At 47.7% G+C, this 27,832-nt stretch overlaps 6 protein-coding genes across 6 annotated transcripts; 4 read left to right on the top strand and 2 right to left on the bottom strand.

Moving 5' to 3' along the window:
• Positions 1–1,871: 1,871 nt before the first annotated feature.
• Positions 1,872–4,303, top strand: BDQ94DRAFT_180928 (ankyrin; the record flags this gene model as incomplete). The annotated part of the gene is made up of 3 exons (XM_026773770.1): positions 1,872–2,829; positions 2,889–3,036; positions 3,091–4,303. The coding sequence occupies 3 exons, from the start codon at positions 1,872–1,874 to the stop codon at positions 4,301–4,303; spliced, it is 2,319 nt and encodes a 772-aa protein (XP_026623926.1).
• Positions 4,304–9,101: 4,798 nt separating this feature from the next.
• On the top strand, positions 9,102–9,940 carry BDQ94DRAFT_172672 (uncharacterized protein; the record flags this gene model as incomplete). Its single annotated transcript, XM_026772007.1, has 2 exons — positions 9,102–9,195; positions 9,249–9,940. The coding sequence occupies 2 exons, from the start codon at positions 9,102–9,104 to the stop codon at positions 9,938–9,940; spliced, it is 786 nt and encodes a 261-aa protein (XP_026623927.1).
• A 7,500-nt stretch (positions 9,941–17,440) lies between these two features.
• BDQ94DRAFT_148149 (general substrate transporter) lies at positions 17,441–20,111 on the top strand. The gene has a single exon (XM_026767145.1). It carries the CDS (start codon positions 18,112–18,114, stop codon positions 19,801–19,803), a length of 1,692 nt encoding a protein of 563 aa, XP_026623928.1. The 5' UTR covers positions 17,441–18,111; the 3' UTR covers positions 19,804–20,111.
• On the bottom strand, positions 17,712–18,200 carry BDQ94DRAFT_65430 (uncharacterized protein). The gene has a single exon (XM_026776265.1). The coding sequence runs from the start codon at positions 18,075–18,077 to the stop codon at positions 17,808–17,810; it is 270 nt and encodes an 89-aa protein (XP_026623929.1). The 5' UTR covers positions 18,078–18,200; the 3' UTR covers positions 17,712–17,807.
• A 404-nt stretch (positions 20,112–20,515) lies between the features above and the next one.
• On the top strand, positions 20,516–21,079 carry BDQ94DRAFT_172674 (uncharacterized protein; the record flags this gene model as incomplete). Its single annotated transcript, XM_026772008.1, has 3 exons — positions 20,516–20,684; positions 20,731–20,915; positions 21,017–21,079. The coding sequence occupies 3 exons, from the start codon at positions 20,516–20,518 to the stop codon at positions 21,077–21,079; spliced, it is 417 nt and encodes a 138-aa protein (XP_026623930.1).
• Positions 21,080–25,511: 4,432 nt separating this feature from the next.
• BDQ94DRAFT_180930 (uncharacterized protein) lies at positions 25,512–26,838 on the bottom strand (the record flags this gene model as incomplete). The annotated part of the gene is made up of 5 exons (XM_026773771.1): positions 25,512–25,897; positions 25,950–26,014; positions 26,065–26,444; positions 26,509–26,576; positions 26,643–26,838. 5 exons carry the CDS (start codon positions 26,836–26,838, stop codon positions 25,512–25,514), a joined length of 1,095 nt encoding a protein of 364 aa, XP_026623931.1.
• Between the last annotated feature and the right edge of the window lie 994 nt (positions 26,839–27,832).

The raw sequence follows: 27,832 nt of genomic DNA on the forward strand, positions 1-27,832 counted from the left end.
TGAGATGCAAGCTAAACTAATAAACTAAGCTCAAAGAGGTAACCAAGTCCGTATTTATGCGTACGCAGGGCTTCGTTCACAGCATTCATGTATTATATTCACTTTTCCTGGACGTCTACAAATCGGAGCCATACTATGATTTCTACTGCCCCAACATGGCCGTCGATGCCACTTTTGTCTGTCTAGGTACATAAGGTTGACTACTCAATCGAGTTGTTCTGTTTAATTGCCAGTTCTGGGAGTTCAGCGATGCGAGTGTATTGGGTGGGGGGTGGGGGGCGAGACCGGGACCCAGAAGGGCGGTATAATATGTGGTTAATACTTTTCTATTTGTTCAAGCTGTACGTTGTGCTTGTCGTTAAGAATCTTCAATTGTCGATTGGGTGGACTTGTGGATGCCATTGTTGTCCAGGGGTGAGAGTCAACTGCCGTCTAGCCGTGGTCCGAACGGCTCCGGTGATGATCTGCGCCGCGCCACTCATGACCTCGGAGACTGCAGTAATCATGGCCCTTGTCCTTTCCTTTATCTCCGAGGGAATACCACGCAGAGCAGCGTTACAGAATTTGAGGTAAGATCGTCGCTTCATATAGTCTACGTGGCAGAGATTGGTTAAGTTGGCGATTCATGTTGATGGCGTCAGATTCAGGGGCTATGGTTCAGCAAAGGTTTAGGCTTGTTTTATTCTTCTTCCTCCTTCTTTTTTTCCCTTCTTCTTCTTCGTCTTCCTTTTTTGTTTTTTTTTTTTAAAATTTTTTTTCCCTTTGGTTTCTTGTCACCATATGACTAGGTTACCACCATTAGTTTTATTCATAAGATTATTTCGTTCAAGGATTAAAGGACGAGCGTTTGTTAAGCACTATGGGTTGTAACGTAATCGGGCAGGGGAACCACCAGGACCACAAACCACCGGCGGATCCTCGTGATCCATGCGATTAATCCAATGAAATTATGGAGATTAGTCTCAGAAGCAAAGAAACTCTGTTCTTTGATACCACAGCCTCAAGCCCTTGGTCTGGGTCCGTCTCTTAGTCGGCCCGGTTGAGATTTGACAAGATGTGTGCCAGAGAGAGCGTAGCGTATAGTATTTATGATAAACAGTATAGAGGTGTACTCTCGTTACCGTCCAATAATATGATTGCTGAGAAATCTATGCTAGTTAAATTAGTCAGTTAACTGACGTCAGCTTTGTGAGTTTTAGTCAGCAGGCTGCTGAGCCCAGCTAGTTATCTTGAGCCTTTTGGGTGAGCTTTGCCATGTCTATTACAGCTATTTATAGAAAGAAAATGTGAGCTGCTATGTCGGAGCCTAACATTGACTCAGTCATCAGTCTGTTATTAGTATTACGCCTTGGCCGTTAAATTGGCATGTATGAGTCTTGTATAACGTGGGCACACATCAGTCATCTGTATCAAAACATATCAATAGTTATGATAGAGTAAGAGAAAGACTACGGCAAAGATAATTTATTGCTTTACATATTCTTCTCTCATCGTCTTTTCATGATTGTTAGTAAGGACTGCTCATTTGGAGTATAAAGGATATGGAGCATTCGGCACAAGAAGAGAAAGGAATCATCAAAGTTCTCCAGTATACGTTGTACACAGCTGAGTAGGTACCCCAAAGCAGTTCCCCACCCAAGCAATAGTAGAATGCCATGTGCTACTACTATCGAGATAATTTTAGTATGTGATAAAGTGCACAAACAATAGAAGTGGCATATGATTGGACCAGCCACAGTCGAACCCCGCGAGGCGGAACTACCAACTAGTGAGATTTATGACAAGGCTGTCAGACACATCTAAGATCACCCGCAACTCCCCAACAACATCCTGTCCCCCAATTCTGAAAGAAGGGCACCGATATTATTACAATGAGAGAACGCCAACCTCATCGCGAAGACTACACCGTAGGCTGGGTCTGCGCTCTGCCGATCGAACTAGCAGCCGCACAAGCAATGCTAGACACCGAACACTCCAGCATACGCCTGCAGATCGATGATCCCAGCATATTCATCCTAGGAAATATAGCCGGGCACAATGTTGTGATTACATGTCTCCCAGATGGACAAATAGGCACCAGCTCCGCTGCGACCGTGGCAATCCAAATGCGCTCCGCGTTTCCGTCAATCAGGTTCGGTCTCATGGTGGGAATCGGCGGGGGAGTCCCCAGTCCTGAGCATGATATTCGGCTGGGAGATGTGGTCGTTGGTCGACCGGATAATCAAACTGGGGGTGTAGTGCAGTATGATTTTGGGAAGAGCACGTCGAGTGGGTTTGTACGCACGGGGTTTTTGAATGCGCCCCCGGTTATCTTGTTGAATGCAGTAGCCCTATTACGGGCGAGGCATTTTCTGGGGAGGGGAACGATGACTGAGTACACGGAAAAGTTGAAGGAAATGCCTGCTTTTACGCGCGATAAAGATAAAAATCGGGATATCCTGTTCGAGGCGGAGTATAACCATGCTGGAGGTGTGACGTGTGAGAAATGCGATGAGGAACGATCGATCCAACGCGATGAACGTGAAGGTCATGGCATTATGGTGCATTATGGAACAATTGCGTCAGGGAATCAAGTACTCAAGGACGCGCATGAACGAGACCGACTCGCAGCAGAATTGGGAGGGGTGTTGTGCTTTGAGATGGAGGCTGCCGGGCTGGTGAATAATTTCCCATGCTTGGTAATCCGAGGGATTTGTGACTATGCCGATTCGCATAAGAATAAGAATTGGCAACCTTCTGCTGCCGGGGTTGCCGCTGCTTATGCGAAGGAGTTGTTGTCGGTTATACCACCAGGGCATGTGGAGAGAACGAAGCCCATGAGGAGAAATGGTCTGTATTCACTCTTTGTTTGTTGCGAGAGTATATGCTCTGCTGACTGTTTGTCGCAGCACCCAGAAAAACCTTCATGATTCCCTTTCAGAGGAATGGAAATTTCGCTGGCCGTGATTCTATAATGAGTGAGCTTGATAGAAGATATGATACAGCCGCGTTTGAACGTTATCTCGGTATAGCTCTCGTTGGAAATAAAGGCATAGGGTGAGAAAGTCATTCTGATACCAATCATGATAACTCTCACTAACACAGATTCAGTAAAACATACATCGCCCTAGAGTATGCTTACCGAAGCCAACAACACATGCCCTGGCTATCCGTATTCTGGATATACGCAAGCAGCATCTCCCGATACAGAAGGTCGTATCAAGATCTAGCTGACCGTCTTGATCTACCCGGAAAAGACGACCCAGCAATCGATATTGTGGAACTGGTATCGGACTGGCTCACTGATGAAGAAAATGGGCCATGGCTGATGATTCTGGACAATGTGAAAAATGTAGGTCTTTCCCAAGAGACGGGGCTTCCTGTTCTGCTAGAGGATGACGTGACGGAGAAGATTCCGATTTTTTCGTTGTCTCCAGAAGCAAAACACGGCTCTTTGCTTGTGACGTCGCGCAATTTGGAGGCAGCGATGAGTATCGTCGGTTCAGCTGAGAACATTGTCCATGTGCAGCAGATGGATGAAGGGCCGAAAAGCTTACTTGGTAATGGGAAAGATCTGCTGGCGAACCTTGATCTGAACAGCCCCAAAGATGGTCGGACACCACTATCGTGGGCTGCAGAAGCAGGTATTGTGCCAGTCGTGAAATTGTTGCTTGCTACTGGTAAAGTGGACGTCGACACCAGAGACTCACATTATGGTCGAACGCCTCTATCATGGGCTGCGGGGGCTGGTCATGCAGAAATTGTTCAGCTCCTTCTGGAAACCAACAAAGTGGACATCAACTCCGTCGATTACCAAAACCGGCCGCCACTGACCTGGGCGCTCTTTAATTCTCTAGAGCGAATGAAACCGGTTGTCAAGCTGCTTCTAGCCACCGGCCGAGCCGACCTAAACATCCGCGATGAATCATCAGACCGCACAGCCCTTTCTTGGGTGTGTGGTGGGGGCCACCTGGAAATCGTTAAATGGCTGCTTGAGACCGGCAAGGCAGACGTTAACACCATTGAGAAATACCACGGGCGAACTCCTCTTTCCTGGGCTGCATTTGACAGGCATCAGGAAATCATGAAGGTGTTAATCGCAACGGGACAGGCGGACCTGGAAGCAAGAGATAGAGAAGAGGGTCGGACTGTGCTATCTTGGGCGGCGGGCAATGGACTTGAAGCCGGGGTGAGAGCTTTGTTAGAAACTGGAAAGGTGGATGTCAATTCCAAGGATCGGAATAGAAGGACACCGCTATTCTGGGCTTTAAGCAATGGGCATCAGAATACGGCTCTTCTTCTAGAGGAGGCTTTGAGCGGATGAATGTACGTATATAGTATCACCCTTGACACAGTAGGATATCTCATGACAGGACTTACATCGTTTGACATCACTATCGACAATATATACCCCAGCAGTAATGACGAGCAAAATCATGATTAGTGTCAAACAGTAAGCGAATCACCTGCGCCCCAACCCCTTAGACCGAAGATAATGATAGGTGCGTAGGGGCGAGGCCCAGATCACTCAGTTCAGCCATCAGTAGGGGTAAAGGAGCGCGGGGGTGGTTCGGGGGTTCTATAGGATAGATGAGACCAAATAAATAGGGCACTGCAGACATATCAACTATCTACATATAACAGGTCCCAAAGAGAATATTGCAGGAAAAATGTGTGTAGTTTGACAGGACACACTTCCAGCTCTATAGTGGTTTAATTTCAGTAGGCGGGGTATCATACGAGGATAGCCTTAAGTGCCATCGGCACCGTCAAGGAGAGGACTGTCAAGTTCGTTGTGTCGCAGTTAATACTTTAGGGCCATGTCGAAAAATATGGATAGTGGCTATGGTTCTGCACTGTTCAATAAATTCGTGGCCGCCTATAGGATGAAGTGCAAGAGGACATGGTTGTATATAAGTGCTGGCTACTAGCACAACTATATATCTCGTGAAGCGATATATAGCATCCCCTTAACCAGCGTCTATCAGGAATATGGAACTTGTTGGGTCAAATAATGACTTCAACGTGTAATAAAAATCAAACGCGAAGGAACTGTAAATGCTTGTCAGTGGAAGGGCTGAGCTTTCAGGTCTAGACACAGCCATGCTACGGGCCACAGAGAAGACGACAGAGCCAACAGCAAAGACAAAGAAAGCCGCATAGATCAGAATCTTCTGTCCGAGGATGTCAGGGATACTAGTGTGTATTGGCTTAACAGGGACAACAGCGAGGGTGAAGAAGATGCTGGCCTAGAATGGGGTGAGAGTGGTGCCAGAAAACTTACTGGTAATAGTCTAGGAGGACACGACAAGACCAGACTATCTCACGACTGTTGAAGGAGATTTACTAGTGTCCAACATACAGAAATAAAAACCGCCTAAGTAGTTGCGTCAAGTGAGACCAGAAAAGCCATCAACAACAGGATGAGAAATGCCAGGTAGAAAGACTAAGACTTCCAGCGGCCAGTCCACACCTCCGTGCTCACGGGCAGAGACACATTTGGATGTATTCAAATCATTTCCTTTATCTGGACTCGAATCCGTTTCCCCTATTGGCTCGACGAATGAAGTGTCATCGTAGCATTGAGATACTGGGATCTGGTACATAACTAGCTAGTGGGCGGGGAGGGGGCTGGATAAGCAAAACCATATGGAGTACAGAATACAGGGGGAAGAAACGGAGAGTTTCTTCGTCATAAACTCTTCCTTAGCAGCCGATGGGTTACGATAGACTGCAGCGCCATATTAGTAACTCATTTTTGTCCTAGGACTGCGATTGGGCGAGCTGCGCAATGCTTATGATGACTTAAGAGTCCTGGTCCCCAATTATGCACCGGACTCCGGTTTATTCCTCCGTCGAATCCTGTCCTATAACGTACCCCCTTTTCTAAGTAGCGAGCCATTCTAGGATGATGTGTTAATTCTTTTCGAAGTGTAGCAAGATTTGTATTTTCCGGTTTTATTACGTCTTCACCCCATCACAGTATATGGGAGTAATTCCTCTTTTTGTCTGTCTTTCCCGCTTCGTGGATAAAGAAGATGCCTCATCATTTCAGGCTTTTCACTAAGTCAATCCACTACAGTCGATCTTTTATTTGTGGTCGTTTCACCGTCTTCAACATAACACTGCACTTTATACACTCTTGTCACCTCGACCTGATGTTAATGATCTTGATAGGGTCCCAATACTTCTCATCCATCTCTACTGCCTAGTCTGGAAAGCCTGCACCTGCCGTGCTGCACTGGGAATTTCGCCACATTCATTCCCGCCTGGTTCAATGTCAAGCATTTCCTGAGCCGACTCGCAGAGTGCCACCACTAACTTCTCAGCCTCGCCTACGGTGTTTCCCGCGTGAAGAATAACGCAGAGGCGCACTTTTCCCTTGGGCACCACCGGATAGTCAATCGGAAAGACACACAGTTCCGCCAACTGCAGGTGGCGACAAAGGAGGTGATGTACGTCCTCGTGTCATCACTGGTACGACTTGTTTGAAGAATGGACGCGAATCCCAGTCCTCTGCCAAGAATGGAGGCGTTCTGTCCATTTTTGTAGGTGGGATCCGCTGTGATTGTCGCGAATAAGTGCGTAACAAGGTGCTGGATATCGTCTTGGAGCGATTATAAAACGCAAGGTTTGTAAGTATTCACAAGGCCGATTGTCGTTCGAATTGAGGGTTGAGGTGGTATCTGCTGGGAGAGAGAGGTGGTGGGCGCGGTGGCTACTACCGATAATCACTCACATGTTCCGTTTGGCTTGTCTTCCAGAGTTTGTAACCAGCTCTGGCAGCCGCGACTATAGGCGAGGCGGGGTGTGATGGGCAGCATACGTAGTGAAACAAGTTAATTTCACCACCTCTAGAGAAACATTGATCTGCGTTCCTTCAACTCGGCAGACGTTGACGACACCACTCTGTTTGTCCGTTTGGGTCCACAGTCAAGTGTGGGGAGGAATGCGTCAAATGAAGGGAATGAATAGATGTTTTTCCAAGAAAGACACCGAATCTGGATACTGGACGACGGCCGCCCAGTCTCTGTGGGGATCGATGCAGGAAGCCTGAGCTTTGCTAAACTGGTTAAGCCAGGATTAGCTTCTCTTCTGGTCCTCCACCGACACTGCGATCTTCCAGGACCGGGCCAGTCCAAGCTATGAGGAGAGGCACATGAATGATATCGTATAGGTTTACTATGTGTCGGGTGGCTACACTCCATATACTCACCGCAAGGAATGGGAAGTTCCAAGGAACGCAATACTTAGAGGGCGGGGGCCCAACAGGTTCGTGGATGTAGAGGAATTTTAAGTTATCTCAAATGAGACCCGTCTTGGAACTAATGGGGCCGAATGATAGGTACACCACGAACTGGGAGGTTTTGTCTCACAGGAAGCTCAGCCGTAGAGGCGCCCAGGCCTCGTATGAATCCCGGTATCTCAAGATTCTTGATTACCGGTTGCGGCGATGCATAAAACAGACATATAGATTCTGACATCATCGCGTTGGGCGTGGTTATGGAGCGGATTGCACTAAGTCTCCAGTAGAGTGCTCTTCATGGCGCTCGCAGATGCGGTCGATGATGGTCGTTGAATGGTATATGAGTAAGTATACGAAGCCATCTGGACTGGCACTCTTGGCTCAACCGTGCAGGCAATGCCACGCTGACCTTCTGAAGTAATACTTAGAGATACAGATATTCATTCTAATACGCGGGTTGTAATCCAAGTTCTGCACCCGATAAGAAAACATGGGCTTCAAACATCCCATTCAGTATTTGCTGGATCCGGTGCTTGGCCAAAACCTACTTGTACGTCTCGACCGTGCGGAATAACCATGCGCCTTCACATCAGCATGTCATGACGGCCCCACCCTTACTGTTCGGGCAGATGTTAGGCTGGTTCAGAACCTTGCGTATATACCGAACCTGAGCGGGAGAATTAACCGACCAGCAATATCTGCACAAGGAAAAGAAGAGCCAGGGCTTGCCCGGTGCGGAGATCCCTCTTGGCAAAGCGGGTACCACTGAGTGATGCCCCTAATCAGGCCAAGGTTAGTACTCTAAAATCTAGCTATTCAGAAGCAATTTTAGCAATACCCCAAAAATGTTCTGCTTTTCAATTAATGGACAATTGTTTGTGCTTCTTGGGCATGAATCTAGAATTGCCTCATTCCATGCTCAGACCATACTGAGTTTGCCATTGCAACGTGACATATTTGTAGACTGGCCTAAAGTCATATAGTCTATCCTTGCCAGCATAGCTGGCACCTCGCTATTCAAGTTGTCTACGGGGCTGTATTTAGCCTCTATGATCTACAAAGCTGCCTGCCCACGGCCTAGAACCTTCTAAGATCACACTTCACGCAGAGTCCGATCAGAGAGGACATATGGCCCTTGCTGGGTGCCCAGTAACAGACTCCAGACTTCTGTGAATTGCATTGTTCTCGGGACGGTCCCAACAAAGGCGGGTTGGGCGGGGTAACCCCACGCGAAGTTGTGACATAAGCTTTAAGGTTTTTGCCGCTAGCAGACTTCAAACAGGAAATACGAAGCCGCTCTGGATCATAATAATTTAATGCAGATGGCTGTAAGCGCTCTCTCTAGGACAGTACTGGTGAATAACAGCTGCCCGGTCGATAATCATCATCCCACTATTACGAGTGTGAGTACAGGTGTTACTCATGGGTGGATCTCGTATCTCAGCATCTTACGGAACAAGGACTTCACCTGCTGGAGTTCGATTAAGGGTCGATAGGGGTCTTTTATGATTAGGTTTTTGAATACCCATGGGAAGATCTATAACTTTTAAAGATATGATTTTGACGGCCCTTGGTTCGTACACAACCCCTCACCTTGTTCACTGTATGATTGAAGCTTCTGATTCCGTAACTTAAATTTAGGATTCCGTTTTCATAACCCTAATTCTACATGTATTTGTTCTAGATCCTCTAGCCCTCATCAAGCCCTGTCCATTACTCCAAAATGGCAGTCTAGATGGACCAATCTCATACTATAAATCTGAAGGAACATCCTGTCTAAATCGAAATACTTCTTCATATCACAGCATCAATTCACTACAAGTGTCTCGTTCTTCTGTTTCAAAGATATCTGACATATCTTCTACTGAACATTAAAATGAAGGTCTTTTACACCCTCTTGGTTGCAGCCCTTACTGGCGCTGTTACTGCTTCGCCTGTAGCAAATGGTGGGTCGTACAAAGATGTTCAAGGTACACAAGGACACCTCCCTCTAAACCCCCCTGTCCCGCTAACGTATCACTAGGTAATTATCATGATTATGATGATCATCAGTGCACCAGGGTAGACCGCGAATGCAAGAAGTGGGACTCCCGCGAATGCAAGTGCCTTGATAAAGATAAACACAATTACCGCCGGCAAACTGCAAGCATCACCGCGCCGCCAACACCGACAGATACCAATACAAATGCCAACGCGAACACCAACGCAAATAATAATCAGAATACCAATGTTAACCAAAATACCAATCAGAATACCAATCTTAATACCAATACCAATGCCAATACCAACCAGGCAACCACTGGACCTTCTTCAACTACATCGGCGCCTACGACCAGCTCGACTTCAACTTCAACCTCGACTTCAACATCTAGCCAGGCAACTAGTACCAGCGGCAACGCGAACGCCAACGCCAACACTAACACTAACACTAACACCAACACCAACATAAATGTAAACACCAATAACAACGTCAACACCAACATCAATAATATCAATAATGCTGCACCCGCTACAGGTGGCGGATCAACCGAAGGGGGAGTCGGCGGAGGCAGTGGCAATCCCTCTGATTATAGGTGCCACGGACAGTGGTGTCCCAACTACTTTCCAGGTTGTGAGATCTGGGACTGGGATCACTGCAGGTGTGGAGGCCGCTTCTGCATCAATTTCGACACCAACTGCCGCAACTGGGACTGGGACGCATGTTCATGCAGATAATGGATACCTAAGGTAGGGCATCTAATGTTATATTTGTCAGTTATTGCAGCTTGCTTAAGTGATCACTAACAACATAGACATTCCAGGGGAGTCTCCTGGTTAGTTGTGGATGGAAAGGGTTCGTTTGCATTTATATCATTTCCACAGGGTCAAAAAAGTATTGGACTTAGGAGGACTGAGGCTTCATAATCTCTATGTCTACATGGTCGAGGTACAACACCTTGAACCGATAATGTGTATTTCTTTTTCCACGGGGGTGAAGTAAGGGTTCAACACCCTTACTGGTTAGCAATGTTTGCAATTTATTTATGTACCTAGGCAGAATGTAAATCAATGGAGTTATTGCTTTTTTTTAAAAAAAATGCGAGCCAGATCCATCAGTGTAGACCCGCCACTCTATTCTATTAATGGACAAATTATTACTTTATACGGTATTTTAAGCTTCACCGTATATATAGGTATTGTTCTCATCTCCCACAAGATACATACAGAACTGGTTAATGTACTGATTGTATTATTTATCAGTGCTATTTCTTTTCTATCTCCGCACGGCTCCTCTTCCTCGTTCTTGGCCTTTTCTAAATCTTGTGTTTACCAGCTGTTGGGATGTCTGCACGTTCTTAAGATAGATTTGCTCTAGACTGTTCTCCAGCGATAGTTCTAATAAATTTATATAATTATAGAAGATGACACAGTCTTGAATATTAAACTTACATTTAAAATATTTACCATCTCACAAAGCTTTAATATTCTTTTTGATAAAGTCATCTACCGTGTCTCGTCTAATATTCTGAAAAGATGCTTTAAATAAATCAGTCTGTTATGGATATCCGTAATAGTTTTAGTCTGGATATTAGAAGAGAATAGTAGATAAGAGAGAAAGACAGCGGTATAATCAAACCTTTCTTAGATTGGCTAATAGTTGGGGGTAGTCAAGCCATTGGATGATGTGCTGAGTATAGATAATTTCTCGATCGGCCGAGTCGGCCTGGATTGTGAGGGTTGTGAGGATTACAAGAATTAACTTATCTTAACTTAGATACAGAAGTTTGAGATAGAGAATTAGCGCAGTAATTCAGAAGGTAAAATAGTATATTAGATTATACTTATTATTCTGCTGCTTCTTATACTAGTTTTTCTTTTTTCTCGCGGTGCTCTGCTGCTTCTCGCAGTCTTTGTTATTCTTTGACGTGACATTATAATTCGGTCATTGTTTTCTTTATCTCTTTTTGAAAGGAGTACTCAGTAGATAGTCGAGTATAATAATCTCAATAGTGTTGAGGGGTAGTGTTCAGCGGGCGCAGGGAATAGAGTATAGGAGGGTGTGTCTATCCTGCGGTTAGAGTCCACAGCTGCCTCAGGCAGCGATATACCTTGGTTTCCGGCCCTCTCGTTCGCGAAATAATTCGCCGGCTCTATAATGCCTAGATTTGCCATATGGGCAATTATAAAATTCGGCCCCTCTTTCATCAGCTAGTAAAGTCACCGTAGCGAGACGACTATTTCGATTACATCATTCGTGAAACCCATATTCCGTCTAGTACAAATACTCGAAGAATATTCCTGTTGTGTAATCTCATTGAAAGAAGTTGTACAGCTGAGGAATTAGTCAGCAAAAGCTCCTTCCAGATACAGAATATAGGCTTACTCCTCCTGTTGACTGCCCATGTGCGCTACCAACGCTATTATATATAATCTGGTTTTTGAGGGTTACCCATGCAGTCATTCCCCAATGGATCTTATCAATAAGGAAAAAAAAAAATCTCATATAGAAGTTATTGGTAGTTAGAATTGCAATACATGGTTTAACTGTCTTGTTTGAATTATATTATCATAAAAAAAAACTATCATCACATTCCCGACAATAATCGAAGGATGGCGAATTCGAAGCTGACAGTATAAAATATTTCTCCAGCGAAATCACTCTATCTACTTTACTTATAGTATTAATAACATATCCGCGCAGGGAGGCTACATCCTGATTATGAGCACCAACACCATCAAGCAGCTGGATAATACTCTCCCATACCCATGGCGCGTTGCCATGGAGGTTCACTTTAGCTATGATAATTGCATGTCCTTTATATAATTACTGCTGAGCATGTCTTTATATTCTCAATGCAGGGAGAGATTTACCCACGTTTTTCACCAGCTTCCTCGCGCTATCATCACACAATATATCTTCATGTCGTTACCGTGCAGCAGAGATTAGACTTGCCCCTTGCAGTACATAAGTCATTCTTCAGAAGCAGTTAACAATACTTTCATCTTTTATTAAGTCAAGCGTAACCGCACTTCCACTTCGACATCAATTGCGAGTATTTTTGCTACCTTTTGTCTCTGAAAGATCAGTTGATGTATTCGTGTTCGAAGGCCAAATCTACAGCATCTGGGCAGGTGATATGACTTTCTCCCAGTATAGATTAGGCAAGGATAATATGTATTATCTATTCTATATCCATCTCTAATGTGCTTCAAAGAATAGCAATTCTAGGTACTAGGACAGTGATTTAAGTAGGCACACGGAAAGCAGAGACACAATTATATAAGAGATTATCAAATATAAGATTCAGAGAAAACGGGCCTGTATTTATCTGAAATTATTCATACAGTTTCTGTCAAATGATGACGCCAATCAGACGACAGTAACAGCCGATAATTGATCGTGCTTTCCTATATATTCGACACCATCACTGCCGACTATGGGCACGTGTCTGGACCCATGATTTAATGGCCAAAAATGGTGTTGATCCCCGAGGAACACACAAGTTCGCTCCAGAAGAGGAGGTCGATACTGGTAAACACGGGTTCCAGGAGAGCTATCAGGATACTGTTGCAGAAGCTTTTGCGATGGAGAAGAATTTATGCAATTAGCTTCCATAGGCCACTCCTGGTGGAAGAAACGGTATATATGTGTTGCCGTCCTCGATCGTGGAGGATGTGTCCTACCCCAACCTTTAGAAATCCAGAAATCTATGACTTGGTCTCTTACCTGTGGCAGCGCCTCCCAGACCGTCTCGAATTTTTTTCCGTGGCAACAAGCCAAAACGAGCCCTTGTTGTCATTTGGTGCGTACGCAGGCTTGCTGCAACTCCTACTTCAGCAGATTAGTACTGTATCTGTAAGAAAGGCTCGGGGGTATTGTTGAAACATCTCCTGTCCCAACATTACCTTATTCTCACTGGGCCTGGAAGTGTCGACTCGGTCTTGAATTAAGTCAGCCTTCTCACTCTAATAGGAGGGCTAGAGAAGTGTAGCAAATGGAAAATCACATCTATGGCAATATTCCTAATGCTTTGAGAAAGAGGATAGTTTAAAGACGGGACAATGTCACACGAAAGCTGGCTGCCTTTTGTGGGTCCATAAAGATAACTTTATAGACCGCGCACTTCGATGCCAAGCATGATGCTCTATATTTGAATAGAAATAATATACTAGCCAGGATATTTGCAAATATCAATATCCCAATATCCTTTAATTCCCCATGGCACGTACCCGTTCTAAAGAAGACGGTTAAATGGATTACCTGGCCATGCCTATTTTGAATGAGAAATAAATGGTCATCTACACGTCCTACTAAGCGTGAGGCTATATGATGATGTTGGTCAATAGAAAAGCAGAATGAAATCTGTCAAAATGAGCGAGCAGTTTTATCCCACAACTTGACCGTTCGCGTACCAGCGAGGGAAACCTTGGCTTCAGTCGAGCACAGCCCTAGCTGGTCATCTTAAGAAACCCGTACTTTGTTTGAATTATAAACCTACCTTTTCCTCACCTAGTTAATTCTACAAATCATCCGATTGAATGTCATGACTTTGCCGAGTCACTTGAGATGAGAAAGATTTTGGAGATTAATCAGTGCCTCCATGGAAAACGCGCACATCAGTCTCATTAATTTGAGTCGATATTTGACGGTGATTGCTGAGCACGGGAGCTTCTAACAAGAGCTTTATCCCCAAAGCCCGGCCATCTAGCTGAGCTAATCTAGACTAGTACTGTAGCAGATCATGGCAGAGAACCACGGTCGTTTATGACTGGTCTCGCGTCATGTGGTCAAAAATTCATCCATTATCAACAGAGTCAACGCAACATCCTCTTATCTGACCGAGCCAGCTACGCATGGACTTCAGGGGCTGAAGCAAGAACTTAAAACAAAGTAGAAGCAACGCAGGTCATGTATGTAGACGTTGATAACATAGGTGCTGTAAAAGCACAGACAATCATGGCTGAAAGCAGCATGATTATGAGCACAGCCTCCTGGGCCTAAATAGAGCAGTATCCACCAAGGCAAAACACCGCGGCAACACTCTCTGTTCCCAACGGACAGGCCCTCAATGACTGGGATACGTATTCCGTCTCGAGCACACGGTACCAGCCAGTATGTTACCCACCATTACTCTCTGTTTACCATGACTACCGAGCAAGAAACCCTAGCTAACCTCTTTTGGGCGTGCTGGTCACCATTGCCTAGGAACTCATACTCATGAGATCCAGGTCAACGAGATAAAGATAATTCAAATGGCTAATTGATCACTTTCCAAATCGGGCTGGGTCCCTCGATCACGAGGAACGGAACAACCAACCAACGAGTCCCCCCGAGTCATGAGACAGTTGGCTGTCTCCGCACTCCCCTTTCCTGAATAGTACGGAATACCCTGATAAGTCACCGAGGAGCATGACGATCAACTCAGTCTCAACCTTTGGGGGTTGCCATCTGTTGCCACCTGTTGCTTGCCGGGCAACTCCACTTTGCTAGCATTCCGATCGTTCAATTGTTGCACTCTAGCCGCTGGCGTTCTAGGTATTTTTTGACGACAGGGTAAATAATTTAGAATTCCTGGTTCTTGTATACCGGGACTTCCATTTGCGAACTTCCATTGCGAACTTCCGCGGCCCGTCCTGGATCGGCGGATTGCCAAGACCGCCATGTTCCGGTCCAGGCGTCTCTCGAGTTTGATTGGTCCATGGGAACCAAACCAGACCGTGGCCAAGCCTAAAGCAGACTGGCCAAGAAGCTTTTTCGCGGGGCCTGGAAACTCTCTCCCCCGTGCGTGTGTGGAGATTCTCTCCACGGGGAAGCGTCGCGTCTCGTACAATGCAGAGGTCAATTGACTTCGCACGTATCGCAACTGAATGATGCAAGAAATTGGTTGTATTTTTGTATCCGCGAAATGCACCGCATCATGGGTCGACGGAATGGATGCATTTAGTGGTGCATTTAGGTCCCAAGAGATCATTAAGTCGGTTTAGTGTTCAACACCTGCCATCTACTTGGCCCCAAATGGATTTTGTGCCCGGAGCAGGCTCCACACAATTTCCCTGGTCGCTCCGAAAAGCCTGGATGGTATCTAGGGGCAAGGTCCATTGGAGGGGCTCTTACGCGATTGCCACGCTCCCAACGAAGACTACCCCACTGTGCCCTTTTGCGTTTTTTCTCTTTGGAAGGTTTGGAGTGTGTCATTCAACCCCACACGGACCGTCTTGGCGACCAGGCCGACTCTGCCCAATCCGGGCTTGGATTGCGTTTCGGGTGGTAACTCCCGTCAAGTCCATAGTACTTTGATTACCGGCAGGCTAGCACACCCGGGACCCCAAGTGCTTAGCAAGCACTGTTATCCCGCTGCGCACACTGTTGCAGTCCTCAAAATCTTATTATACATGGGAAGGATCTCTCACTGCTTTGTTGGACAATCATGAATTCGATAACTCCTTAAGCGACGGTTATATTATTTAAATGTTCCCCCAATGGAAAGGGAGCTACGTTGCCAGCCATCTAGGAAGGTTTGTTCGCCTCCTCTGGCAGTATTCTCTAGGAAACGACACTGGGAACATGAGATTAGCGAATGAAGATACGAAACATTCAGAGTTGGCTCTGGAGGATGTTGAAAAGGCCTAATCAGCCACACGGTCCCGACAATGGATTCAGCAGCACCGATATCGAAGCACCGGCGAGTTTCTTCGGGGAAACTCAAACTCTCACCCCGCAAGTTGACCAACGGCAGCATGGGGCCAAATGAACTAGTAATTCGGATTCGGGTGTTCTTGAAACTTCTTAAAGCCATGTAGGTTCGTGTCTCAGGCACAAGCACTACTGTAGGACGGCAAATTAAACCTTGGGAAATCCAAGCCGGCAACGGCTTAGCAAGATGCTAAGTCGCTGAAAAGGCTGCTGTATCTGATCAGTATATTCCCTTTTCTTATCAGGGTTTTTATTATTAAGTTTTGGGTGGCGAAATCTTGACCTCGTCAAAAGCGCGACTTGGGTTGGATTTCGCCGCCTGACCTAGAACCGTCAAGATAAATAAAATGTGGTGCAGGCGCAGTTATTACAGCGAGCATACACGCCGAATACTACCCAGTCGCCAAAATTCTCCCTACACCGCGAATCACATCGAGTCCCGGCCTCACCCGGCCTCACCGTGCGAATTGGACGGTGTAACGTCGATAGTTTGCCCTACTTCTAGACTAGCTTCTGCCACTACCAACAGCTGCCAGGGAATTATCCTGGACCGAATTTTTTAGACCTAACCCTGCCGGTGTTTGCACACGACCAACTGTAACTAGCTCATCCCGCGTCCGGTCTGCCGTAGACATTCGTACCATTCTCCGGGACCCAAATGAGATAGATCAGGCCACTGTAAATGTAGTTTGTCACGAATTGTTACTACCTTTCTGACTGTGAATAAGCTCCATGTATATCCTACACTGCGCCACGTGGTAGCGGCCTAAGGTCGCTGCGAACGCGACTCGGACAATTATATGAATTATCGTCTGTATTACTACGTCTGTCGTTTTAGTTATATGTGCTCATGGGTCCCTGGCGGGTTAGGAGGTACCCGTACGGCGTCCCAAAAAGCAAAATGAGGAAGTCTAGGCACCCACAACTTCCGGAGAAATATCGGTGCTTTGCCCAGCTTCCACACGCGGAGGCAGCCCGAAGAAGGGCCCAAACAAAGCGGGATTGAACACGGTTAGCCGAGAAGTCAACTGACTTTACAGAAGCCTAGCAAGTGGGGCCCCGAAGTAGGTACGAGAGAGATTACGACGCAGTTAGACCCTTCGCCACCTCTCCCCCCGGGGAAGTACCGTCGCTGCGAGATTAATCGCGCATAGGGTGCCGAGACACCCCGTGGAGAAGGGTGGTCTGGTCCGGGGCAATGGGCTGCTGGCGATACGGGCCGAATTACGTATTATTGCCTCGCCGACATATTGACGCTCTCCGCAAGAATGAAATTGAGCCGCTGTGGAATGAAGTCAAGCGGGATTCTTTGCAACAACGTCATACTCGAGATCCTCTTCGCGAATCTAAATCTCTGCTTTTCTCTAGGCCTAGGGATCTTCGAGAACCTCGAATAAGGCCGAGAAACGCCCCAGTCGTTTTGACCCCATGGGGAGGCACACTTAGGTACAAAGGTATCGCCTAGTATTTCTCAAATGCTTCGAGTAGTCTACCCATTACATATTGTGGCAGAGTACTTAGTGTGCTTCCAGTTCCGACCGGGCAGTCTTCGGAGAAAATTACTCGGGTCCCAGTCAACCCCGGTCCTGCTGAGCCGTCCGACTTGGCAATTGGGTGTGAGCCCGTAAAACTTTGCCCGTGCACGTTCCTTCCGAGCGGGGAGGGCATGGAAGTTTCTTTGCTAACTGGACTCAGAGTATTGGGGGCGTCGCTCATTTCCTACTACTCAATCGAGTTAGGCATGTTGGGCCTTGAGGGTTTCTGGGGGTCCCGTATTTCTAATCGACCCGACTTCTGTTAGCTGTTCAAGAGCCCTTGACGTCGAGCCTTTCACGCTCGCTGCGATCAAAAGAACCTTTTCTCCATGGCGTGGGTTGGATTTGATAGTCGTTAGGCGCGTTGCTTTTCTTATTCACATAACCCCATAATAAAACAAACCTGATACACATTGATGCAACCGCGTTTGGTTCCAGAAGAGAAAGAAAGGACTTCATTATCGGATACTCTGGGGACTTGTGGGGTCGAGGAAGTGGGGTCTGGGACAGGGAGGCCGGGGATTGGAGAGAGGGATAATGGTACGGAGTACAATAATCCGCAGACAAACTTCCCGGCTAAACAGGCATTATATAGAGGGCATTGGGGTCGTCTGACTATTTTTCTTCCACCCTGACCACACATAATCTTTTTATCATATTGATTCGACAGACTCGAAATGGGCGATAACTATGAGGAAAAGCCTGACGCCATTGGCAAAGAGTTCAGCGATGAACTCACGCCCGAGGAGCGTGAGCACGAGATCGAGGCACGCGATCTGCAAAGCAATCAGTATCTCGACAACGAACCATTGTATGACCGGATAGCGTTCGCGCAGATACCAGTGCACATGAAGAGCCCTCGCACGCTAGTTATCACACTGGGCGTGTTCGCGGCGTTCAGCGGCATGCTGAGTGGGTTAGACCAGTCGGTGATCTCGGGCGCGCTGCCTGGTATCCGCAAGCATTTCATCGCGTCAGGCGAGTGGGCAAGCATGGACGACCCGAAACTGGCGACCGACATTTCACTGATTTCTTCACTGATGCCGCTGGGCGCCATGGCCGGCGCGCTCATCATGACGCCGCTGAACTTCTACTTCGGACGCCGCAACTCGATTATCATCTCGTGTTTGTGGTACACACTGGGCAGTGGACTGTGTGCAGGCTCCCGTAGTGTGGGGATGCTGTTTGCGGGCCGATTCATTCTGGGCATCGGTATCGGAATCGAAGGCGGCTGTGTCGGTATCTACATCTCCGAGTGTGTGCCGCCAGAGGTGCGTGGCAACCTGGTGTCGGTATACCAGCTGATGATCGCATTCGGAGAGATCATCGGATACGCCGCCGGCGGCGTATTCTTTGACGTCCCGTCAGGCAGCTGGCGCTGGATGCTGGGCTCGTCTCTCTTGTTTTCGACGATCCTCCTGGTTGGGATGGCCTTCCTGCCAGAATCACCGCGCTGGCTGGCATCCAAGGGCAAGTACGGGCGCGCGTGGCGGGTGTGGAAGTCGCTGCGCGACATGGCCGACCCCAAAAGCCTAGACGAGTACCTTGCGATGGAAGTTACAGTCAAACATGATGTCGACCAGTCCGCGAACGTGAAATGGCATCAGAGGTATCTGGAGGTGTGCAGGACGCCGCGCAACCGACGGGCGCTTGTATATGCCACGGCTATGATATTTTTCGGGCAGATGACGGGCATCAATGCGGTGATGTACAATATGTCAAACTTGATGGCCAAGATGAACTTTGATGACCGCGAGTCAGTGCTGATGTCGATGGTGGGCGGTGGCGCGTTGTTCCTGGGAACAATTCCTGCTGTGTTCACGATGGACAAGTTTGGGCGCCGGGTGTGGGCGCAAAACATCCTGATGTTCATCGTGGGTCTGGCGCTGGTGGGCGTCGGCTACCTATACACGAACAATGGTGTTGATTATTTCAATGAGCATAAGGCAACGGCCTTGGGGTTGTTTTTCTCCGGTCTGGTGCTGTACATGGCGTTCTTCGGGGCATATTCGTGCCTGACCTGGGTAGTGCCAGCGGAGAGCTTTAGTTTCAACACCCGCAGCCAGGGCATGGCGATCTGCTCTGTATTCCTTTATCTGTGGTCATTCATTGTGACATACAACTTCGAAGGGATGCAGAAAGCGATGACCTACACCGGCCTGACAATCGGTTTCTTCGGCGGCTTGGCCGCGCTAGGCTTCTTTTACCAGCTGTTCTTTATGCCCGAGACCAAAGACAAAACATTGGAGGAGATCGACGAGTTGTTTCTAATGCCGACAAGTAAGCTGGTTGCGCTGAACACAAGCAATCTGCTTAAGCCCCTCCGGCGGCGATACCGGCCAGAGCAGGTCGACAACTACAACGCCTAAATAGTTGTTCTTTTCACCTACCAGACCAACGTTCATGGTACCAATAACGAGCGACAAGGTTACTCAAGTTGAATGTAATGAAATCATGAGGACTAATACATTTCTGCCAATGCATAACACATGTTGTGCCTATCAAAGAGGAAGCAACAGCGTAGAGCGAGGATCTGTATATCTGATAATCATGTTTTCCACCTACTACCTTCCATGCGAAGCCTATCATCTGATCATGATTTGACTTCTGATTCTCTTATTTTATAAACCTGATATAAGAAGTATCAACGCTCACAGTCTGAAAAGCAAGTTCGGCCGGTCCCTGATAAAAGGCTCAACGCTGTTTCCGTAGCCACTCTTCACCCGCAGGCCTCTTGTGAAGCGGAATGCGTAGCTAGATAGTTGTTCGGTATGAGCGGCAACCAATCAATTGATCACAGTGATGGCCATGGTATGTTCATCGAAATTGGCAACAGAACATGAAGTATGATAGACTGAGGAGTTGATATTGGTACAAAATAATTAGAATGTCCGAAGGGGCAAGACTGATCGAATAAACAAGTCGGCACACAGTTCACATGGGCCAACGGATTTGGTCGCGATTGAAATAATTAAGTCACGGTTGAAACGGTTCTTATTGCACTTCAACTGTAAAACACAACCGATTGCACAAGTTCAGCCAAGGGACATGTTCTGGATTGCATCATGCACGAAACTCATCATGGCTATCTGCTGCATGCCACATGTTGAGCGCGGACATATTTCTCTTGATGATGCGGAAGCGGTAGAGCGGCTCTGTCCAGAATTGAAGGATGTGCGTGTCTTACGTGGTGGGGAGCTTTTGGAGAAGAAGAGTGGGATTACGTTGAGGATGCTTCTTACTCATACTGGTTTGTCAACATCATCTACACCGCGAAAACTACCTAATAGTTGCAGGAGTGTGTGAAGGGAAGGATGCTGATAGTGATAGCGCAGCTGGCTTCGGATACTCGTTTTCGAATCACGCCTTACGGGACTACGGTCGACCAGCAGGGTATGATGAGTTCTCGGGCTGTTTTGTGGACTTCCCGCAACCGTTGGTTAAACAGCCGGGGGACGTGTTCGAGTATGGTGCACGCCCTGTTTTTTTTTTTCTTTTTTACTTCTTTCTTTTTGACCTGTTGTGCACTGCAAGATATATACACTTTCTATCGTCCTGCACGTCCCTAACGATATCATTCAGATCAACATGGACTGGGCTGGTATCGTCCTCGAACGGCTGACAGGCCAGAGACTGGACCACTAATATGGAAAAGAATATTTTTCGTCCGCTTAGATTAAATAATACTTCGATGATTCCATCGATGGAAATGAAGGCTAAGTTGGAATACATGCATCAACGGACGCCTGATGGCAGGATCACGATAAGGGATCACCTACTCCACAGGGGTTGACGGTGATACAGACAGAAACAGATAATAAATCATTCTTTCATAGTGGTGGCGCTGGATGCTTCTATACTGCTTCGGACTACGCTCGTATGTTACTTCTTATCCCTCCTTTTTCGCTTAGATTTTCCCATGCGCAGCATGCCTTCCTACCTACCTTGCCTGTCGCCAGGGAAGTGAAGAATACGAATACGCTGAGGCTCCTGTGGTTTGTCCATTAACAGAAGAATGCGAGCCATATGGTAGGTCTGCATTGTCTCAGCACACATCGGAGTAGTATATAAAGTGGCATCGAGGGCTTCAGTATAGGCACTCATGCCCAATGCTAGACCCGACAGATCTATAGTTCTCCGGGCACATCCTGTAAAGTTGGGAGGCAGGTAGCTGTTCCAAGTCTGCAACTGGACTTCCAATCTCTTCCACCTTTCAAGTAGGTCCTGGGTCGCCCCAATTCATGCGCTGTGGCCTGGTCGCCGGGGTTCAAGCTATCGCCGGAGGTGAGAAAGTTTAAGAATTTTCCAACGATTCAGACAAGGGCGTTGCTGAATATGTCCGCTTCAAGCGACGTATGATCTGTGTTTCATTAATTCCCGGGAGGATGTGATAATAGCAGTCTGTGAGTGTCTATGGAGAGGCCGAAATATCGCCAAAGTTCGAAATTGTAAAGATCTAACCGAGTCTGGGTCTCACTAATGACTATGTCTAGTCAGCAAAGAGCAGAGAACGGAGTAGTGAGGAAGGCTAAGGTGGATGTCATGACACTCACAAGCAGATCTGGCAACCTTGCCGTGCAAGACTCCAGAAGACGGAACGGGAAATTTGAAGGAATGTGCTTGTATTGGCCGTGAGGCTGGAATGCAGGAGAGGCAGAGCGCTGAGATGGGCCCTCCATTCCGTGCTGGGAGTCCCAATCAACTCGCAGACACAAGAGTATTGCGGTAACCAAGAATACCCTCCTGTTGGCTCGCGGAAGCTGCTAGTCAACCCTTACATCTTGGAAGACAATAGCTTTCTTCAAGTGAATAGTAGAATCGTCGTAGAACTTTAGAACTCCCAACCGATTTCCTCGGAAATCCATCGGAAATAGCTATTCTTCACCTGAGGCGGTTGAAACCAGGCCTGGTCCCACTTGAGGTACGACATAAATGCTTGGCGGCCAAAGAGCATACTGAGGCTGATAACATCGTTCCCATCGCCGCCCGCCATCACAGGCGCTTTAATCGAGAAGTGCGCGCTCGAGTCGAAGAAGTCCATCCTAGCCATACGTGTAGAGGGAGTTAAATGCAGTTTGTAACGGGATTACCATTGCGCGGGAGATTTCGTGAAGTAATGTAGTAGCTGTGCGATGAGAACACCGGTTCCCCCTTCTGCGGTGTTCCCACCAACTGAGGAAGCTTGATCACATTCTGGAACTAGGAGGGACGTATATTCGGCCAACTCATGTTCATCTGTAATGGAGGGACTGGGCAAGGCAGGAGAATGGGCTGTTGCATCGTCTAATGAACTGGTTCCAGTGTCCACGAAGGGGCTGGACGCTTCGACAAATGTGACTATACCGTGTCAACTCCGGCCCTTCTTTTTTTTAAGCGGGGGGATAGCAGGATGTGGAGCAATTTACGACGGGATGGTGGTACCTTGACCCAAGTATTCTCCGACCGAAAGAGTGGATACTCATCAGAGGGCCAACGTCGCTGTTGGCCAAACTTCCTAGTCTCCTTTTGGCCATCTTGACTGTCAAAGTGGCGAAAGATGGGACTGGACGTGAATGTGCAAACACGGGTTGTTCTAGCACATGGCCCGCAGACAGGTTTAATTTCATCACACTTGACCTTGCACCGCCTACGAGTGACACTGTGAGAGTATTAGGAGACTTTCCAAATTTGACATGCGGAAAACGACCCGAGTTCCCAGGCGAACGCATGTCGGCTTTGTTGCAATTGAGACAGGAGCAATCTAGTGAGGAAATTGTCGGGTGGTCCGAATGTTGTTACCAGCAATGGAAGTTGGAGAAATTGGGAATTACGCCAGCTACGGAGCACCGCAGAAGAGGCAATATTGCCGAGGTGAGCGACTGTGTCCGTTACCGGATTGTCCTCCACGGCAAAAGTTCCGACGGCAGCCATTTCATAAATCACGTGTCGGTTGACAGAATTAGACCACTGCCTCCAACCCCAAATGTACTTGTAGCTTGTACAATATGCAATCAGTTCCTTGGAACCAGGAGAACCAATTAGTTATATAGCTATCATAAAATAATTTGGTGTTAAGTGCTTAACACTATTAAGGCACCACCACAGTGTCAAACCCTAGGATCGCTTCGTGGCTTGCTCGTATTGGACTGCCCTTGAGGTCTTGTACTGCCTCGTCTCCAGACATCAACCTCTTTTCGTTCCAGTTGTCGTTCGAAGTATCGATTGCTCATCTTGACTGCTAACTCTGCGTCCTCCGCTAAGGTCTCTGGTCGTTCCATCCGCGCCATCTCATCCTTGACGTGACCCTTTAGCCCGCTGATGAGGGCCGAAATGTACGCCGTCTCGTTCCAGTTCATGCTCGAGATGATCTGGTATAACTCCGATACATATGCCGGCGCTGTGGTGGGTTGCCTGAGTCGCCTGTGTCGTCCCTCTGCCGCTGCTTCCGAATCGAAGTCTCCGAAAGTTCGTTCAAGATTGTGTCGGAAGTTGTCATAGCATCTGAAAATGTTGACCGCGATGATACTCCACTGCTCCTTTGGTTTCTCATAATATTCCCGGATGTACGGTCCGAACCAGTTCCATGCTTATCTTCGTAGGTGGCTGGTTACAAAGATGACCTTGTCTGCTTTGTTACTGAACTTCAACTTTATTGATACCGAGATACATGTTTATCTGAGTTAAAGAATCCTCTGAGCTTCGACCTAGCCCCGTCGAATAGCTCTACTTTGAGTAACTTCAAACCGGTTGCCGTGCAGGCCGGTGCGGATGCTACTACCTGAGCTTCCAGCTGACCAAGGCGGTCATCGACCTCCTTGCCCCGTACCCTAGTGTGTCCGGCGATTTGTTCAATGTAGCTCTTCAGTTCAAGGATTTGCGCTTTCAGCATGCGGATTTCTCTCTAATCTTCTGAGTCGCAGTCATCCTTCCTGGGAGGAGTGTTTTGCATACTTGCAGAGGCTTGCGACATGGGTTGCAGCGTAGTGTCGTCGAACACTCGTACTGACTGGTGCTCAATGTGTCAAACCCTTGGATCGCTTCCCTGTCCCTGTTAGCTTAGCTTCACTAGTATACGTACCCTCGAACTGGGTCGAGGGGTATCAGGTCCATAACTATCTAGGGAACAACTGGTCCTGGACGAGAGAAGAGAAGTAGAGCCGAACAGTGCCGCGTAGCCGTTCTGGCCGGTCTCCTGGCAGATTGTAGTTCTGCCGTAGCTAGAGTTCTCATTTGATCAGGCGTAGTCGTTACCGGCGCCTTCTGCCTGGCGTGTCCGCCTCGCTAGTAAGTTAACTAACGGGGGTTCGTAACATTGATGTAACTGTTGAGATATCATGTATAGAAAAGCTATCTCTTATATGGCATTACAGGATGGTCCGCGCGATTGTGGATTACGTTATTGCATAAAGTACATCAGGACCCGATAATGGCAGGATGCCACTGCGGAATTAGCCTGCCCTTAACACTCGGGGGCGCAGATCGGCGCAAGAGGCATCTCGCCGGCAGATCCCAGACGGTGGGGTGTTCTTCCAGGTTTCGAGAGCCTCGGGGAGATGGAGGGTATAATCAAGGGTTTCGCACTGGTGCGAACCCTGCTAGCATTGTGGAGTCTCTGCAGGTTTATTCCCGCGGAACGAAACCAGGCCCTTTCATGAACATAGACTCCTGTGCAGAAAGGCGTAATCGATTCAATCATCCTAATGATGGCATTAGGTGGACTATATCGATCTAAACGTATACGTCCCAGGGTCGTGGAGACACCCAGTTATTCGTACCTGGGCGTTGACATCCCCTCCAGGTGCGGAGTAGGCTTCAGCAACCACTTCTCACCCCCCTCATTTATCTCGTATGATCTGATTTGCCAAACAGAAGCAAACGCGAGCCATAGGTCAACCCGCATACGAAGTAGGCCGAGTGGGCGGATAGGGACGTCCTACGAGGAATCGTGACGCCCAAGACAGCGACGGCTTTCGTGAGTAATGTACCGAGCACGGTGGTCGCGCCATCGAGGCTTCTGTCCACCACTGCGGATAGCTATATGTAGCTGCGAAGATCCATAGTAGATTTAGTATGGATTGACATGCTGCAGTTACAGTTATCAAGGCCACACATGCCCATGGTTGGTCTCGTTCGAGTCTACCGTGTGCGGGCGGTCAACATCCTGCTCAATCCATGTGCGCACCACGATGCCTTGCAGTTCAACATCCGAGCTCCATCGACTGGAACCGGCTATAACATTAGGATTCTTGGACGCCTGCGAATCCAGCACGTCATCAAGTTGTCGAAAACCATCATTATTGTGTGTGGCGCTCGAAGGGTAGCACGGCTTCGTGCCGGATGATGGATGGGAACGGGCTTTGGAAACCCTACTTCGGACCTTGCCCAGGAAGCCCTGGATGAGAGGCTTCATCAGCGGAAGACAACCGCAGATTATAGCGATATCAAGTTCGAGACAGGTCCAGATAGATTCCTTGGCACTCGATGCTGTGTCCTTTAGTCAATAGAACCAAAAGTACTGCAAAGATTTGTTACTCACAAGCTAAATCAGTAGTAATAAACGTGCGGAATTCAATCAGACGCATTAAACTGAATATGCAGACTCTGTCGAGCAGTTAGCACTATTCCCCTACGCACCACCATGGAAAACCTACAGGCCACCCAGAGAAAACAGGAGTATCACTGCAAACTTCTGTCGAAAGGTGATATGTAATCCCCATATAATAGGTATAGGCAGACATAAAATAATAATATCCTCTATCAAGGAAATGGCTCCCATTGTCTGGAAAAACTGTCGCTGTCCACTCATACAATGTCCACGCAGCTCCTTGTTGTAATAGTACTGAACGGGGCGGCACTGAAAAATGTTGACAAGAAGAGCTGTGAGGGCCCAACAGCTAATGAATATGATCAGGATATTCGAGATAATGGCGTACGCGCGTACAGTTCCGAGCAGCCGCTTCAGGAACACGATAATAGAGATCTTCACAAACGCGGCGGACGGCGCCCAAAATTTCTGGATCATCCACGACGCCTGCAGACATCATATCATATCAGCGGAAGGTTTCGTGGAGAGTTCGCGGGGCGGAGAAACATACAAATTGAACTCGTCGCCGTTCGTCTGGCGGCAGATCAGCGACTGGCAAGCCAACGCCATTGAATGCAGCTGCCGAGGAATGTTAGTATGCCCGGCGTGCCAGCCATCTGGCCTGGAGGGGTCTCGCCGACTCACTGTCTACGACAAAGGCAGTAGCGCAGTACGACAGAAGCAACCCAGCGCCCATCAACCAGTCCTCCACTTTCAGCCCAGCGGTTGTGAAGCGACGGGAGTAAAGCCGTAGAACATAGGACAGGGTTGCCAGGGCGGTGCCGACGATGGGCACGATAGTCAGCACATTTCTCCAGTAACGATTCTCTTCGGAAGTCATCCTGCACTGCCAGCTGTATAAGTCAATCTTGCAAGAAGAGGCGACGGCGCGGGTAGGAATTCCATATCAGGTCCCATTTTAGAAAGGGCATTCGCCAAATGAGATTACCACCGTGGTGCTGCCGGGTTAATATGCGAATGTGGTGGTCGTCGCCACCAAGCCAAAACCTTAAAGGTTGGAAAGGCGGCCGCTAATTCCTCATGGGCTATTTCCAGCTCGGAAGGGGATATCTATTGACTGAATTCCCATGGCTCGGCGGGTTTTATACTTTTGATTCTTCTCCGCCGTTCGATGGACGAAATGTTACATCTGATCTGCTGGTGGCTTCGTGCGCCCGTGGTTGGACGATCAGCCAGCCCTTTTGGATCCGTCATTCACCGGCGTTCGACATGTTGTTGGTACGCTGGCTGGTCCGCACCACGATCATCAATATCAGATGCAACCCCACCATGAATCGACTTGGATTCCGGGGCCACAAAGATCGTGGACCCCCGCGAACGGATTTATCACGTGGCCATCAAGGGGCCTTTTGCTTGCCGGAGAGGAAAACCCGAGAGTGTAATCAAAATGAGACGTTGGTCGTAGCAGATACCTTGTGCTCTCCTGTGCAGCTGCCTTCAATTTCTGTACTTTCTTTTGTGGCTTAAGGACAGGCCATGGGTTACCAAGTAGTCTAGTCCCGTTATAAAGATAGAGGTAGTAAGAGCTATAATATATCCATTTAATTAGTTATTATATAATATGTATCATGGACAAAACAGCATTCTTGAAATCTGTGTATATTAGTCCAGATTCTTGATAAGTTTACTTGGAATAAAGTGCCAGTAGATTTCAGACCTCCAGCCAAGTCTGTTACACCGGAAGGCCCTCTAGAGAGTAAATATATATTATGAATCCATGTGCCATTCGAGGCCCATTGGATATCTTCAAGTTGTTAGTGAGAGTTCCCTGGAGCAGGCGCAGGACCGGCTCCGAGCCTTGAGTTCCCGTGGCA

The sequence above is a fragment of the Aspergillus welwitschiae genome, assembly GCF_003344945.1.
Source record: "Aspergillus welwitschiae strain CBS 139.54b unplaced genomic scaffold BDQ94scaffold_27, whole genome shotgun sequence".
Classification (NCBI taxonomy): domain Eukaryota; kingdom Fungi; phylum Ascomycota; class Eurotiomycetes; order Eurotiales; family Aspergillaceae; genus Aspergillus; species Aspergillus welwitschiae.